This window comes from Cyprinodon variegatus, unplaced genomic scaffold, assembly GCF_000732505.1.
Source record: "Cyprinodon variegatus isolate N-32 unplaced genomic scaffold, C_variegatus-1.0 Scaffold395, whole genome shotgun sequence".
In the NCBI taxonomy this organism is placed as follows: Eukaryota; Metazoa; Chordata; class Actinopteri; order Cyprinodontiformes; family Cyprinodontidae; genus Cyprinodon; species Cyprinodon variegatus.
In genome coordinates, this window is record NW_015150848.1 from 62,342 (window position 1) to 64,613 (window position 2,272).

Here is a 2,272-nt window from a genome sequence, read left to right on the forward strand (position 1 = left end):
TCTGATGCTTATGCTGCTACTGTGTTAAATGGCAGAGAGTGGCTTTGCTATATTTGCTGTTGTAAGTAGGTAAAAATAGTGCCAGAGCGCCAGAATAATAAAAGCCAACATATTTTTCAGGCAGGTTACAGCATTTTATGTTAATTTAGGCATTAATACAGTGCTTCAGAGGAAAGATCATAGCACTTCACATGAGCACATGCTTGCCTCAGATGCTCAGAAGCCCATGAGTTTTGGTTTGATTGCTCCAATTTATTAAGATGCTCTGGTCCCTCTGTTCAAGACAACAGAAGGACCTTTTGATGTGTCTTGATGCGTGTCAACAATAGACTTTGCAAATCATAGACTTTTAAATTAAATCAGACATACCTGTGCCAGTGATTTTCACCTCACAAAGAACCAGATGCTTGTGGCCTGGTCTGAACACAGTGACGTATCGCCCCAATGCTGATGTGGTAAAGCTGAAGGCAGTCATATCAAGGTTTTTATATTTTATCTTCTGTCCTTGTTCTGTGATGTTGTAAACCCTGGATGATGAAAAATATCCAAACATACAGCTGATCAGACACTGAATACTACTGAACATTATTGCGACAAAAGATGCAAAAGAAGGAACCACTAAGGAAAGCAGTGAGATTGTGATGGTTGCATTTTAAAAACTTCAATGACTTTCAGCTCTCTGAGACTCAGGCAAAAAATATTTCATTGACTTCCATGTTTGAAAACTGCCTCCAAAGATAAATAATTAAAAACAACTATATTGAATAGATTGACATGTTATTCAAAATATTATTTTAAGGTATAAAAATATGAAATAAATCCCATTAAGGTATCATGTTGTTCTTACAGCCTGTTGTTGGTGCCGTTGTTCTCTAGAGAGTTCCCGATGTAGATCTGAGCTCCAGATATGTAAGCTACATCATCTGGTTTAGTATAGATAGAGATGCAGGAAATGTTGTAAATCCCCTGCAGGTCAATTCTCCACCAGGGGTTAGTCTGTTTCTGGGTGCGACAACATGTTCTGGGATCCCCATCAAAGGCTCTGGGAGGGATCAATGGTACGCGTTCTCCATCATCTAAGGTTGAGGACTGAGATGCATTCTTCACTGTCAGATTTTTTCTCTGTTTGTTGCAGAGATCTGGAGATCAAATACAAAAAATAAAAGAAAAAAGATTCAACTTTGTGTTGCATTTAGCTTATATGTAGCTTATCTAACATTTTGATTTATTTCAGCAGAAATTATCTGTTTAACAAAGAATATTTGATCCTACCTGTTGTCTGCACAGCTACATTTTGGGTTGCTGTAAATACCAGAGAAGTTATTGAAATAACACTAATATTTACATTTTTAAAAATCCTTAAAACAACAGATTAATTTCTTTCAAAGTAGATCTGATGTTGTGAATCTGAACTCTTACTTCTCTCTGTAATATTTTTACATTAATGAGAAAGACATTCAGCTGAATAAAATGAGCCACTTACTTATAACCCAGATGAAAACCAAACTCCACAGCATCTTGGAAGGAAAAAAATGTTAGTATGCAGTTAGTGAAAATAGCTGTTGTACACAGTGTACTCAGATTAATGACGGTCTTTCTGAAATGAAACTAGGCAAATAAAAAAAGGAAACTTTCTGTCAGTTCATGTTTAACAGCCTCGCTCACCTCAGCAGTTGGTCCTCGCTCCACTCTGATGTTCACTTAACCGCCTGAGTGAATTTTGTTTCCTCCACTGCAGCTTTCATAGAAATAAATAAATCACACCCTTATTCAAATATTTAGCTGTTAGCTGGTTCATTCAAATTCAGACATTTTTATCTTATTTACATGAGATAAAAAATTAATATTGGTGTGTCCCATATGTCATCTTCACATTGCAATCACAAAATATAAATATGCCCTCAGAGTTTATTTGTGGTATTTCACAGATATACTTTTACACAGTAACATGTAAATGATGTATTTGTCAACTGTTTTTCAAACGAAAAATTGTTGCTTAGTTCCCAGCTACTTCCTGCTACTGAAAATGTTGTTTTTACTACGTGAAATAAACCTTTACCCTACATTGTTTGGGGTTTCACTAATGAAATATGACCTCTTTAGATCATATTAACTTTAGTCACCTTAGCAGGATGTTTCTCACTGTGAGTTTATATGAAATGTTATTTGTGGCTAATTTTCAGATAGGTAAATACATTCATTTTTGTTGAGTGTGAGAGTGAGTAAACAGTGATCTTTTCATCAACAGCTCTGTTCTTCCTGTTTCTTAGTA

General features: G+C 35.6%; 1 protein-coding gene across 1 annotated transcript in view; it reads right to left on the reverse strand.

The window, feature by feature from the left end:
* Positions 1–1,695, reverse strand: part of LOC107092793 (fucolectin-1-like) — a 20,089-nt gene extending 18,394 nt beyond the window's left edge. Inside the window, exons 1-5 of the mRNA XM_015387449.1 lie at positions 1,666–1,695; positions 1,484–1,517; positions 1,273–1,302; positions 848–1,139; positions 370–527 (exon numbers count right to left, since the gene is read on the reverse strand). Coding sequence (XP_015242935.1) covers positions 370–527; positions 848–1,139; positions 1,273–1,302; positions 1,484–1,517 — 514 coding nt within the window. The 5' untranslated portion in view covers positions 1,666–1,695. The remainder of the gene's footprint in view (positions 1–369; positions 528–847; positions 1,140–1,272; positions 1,303–1,483; positions 1,518–1,665) is intronic.
* Between the last annotated feature and the right edge of the window lie 577 nt (positions 1,696–2,272).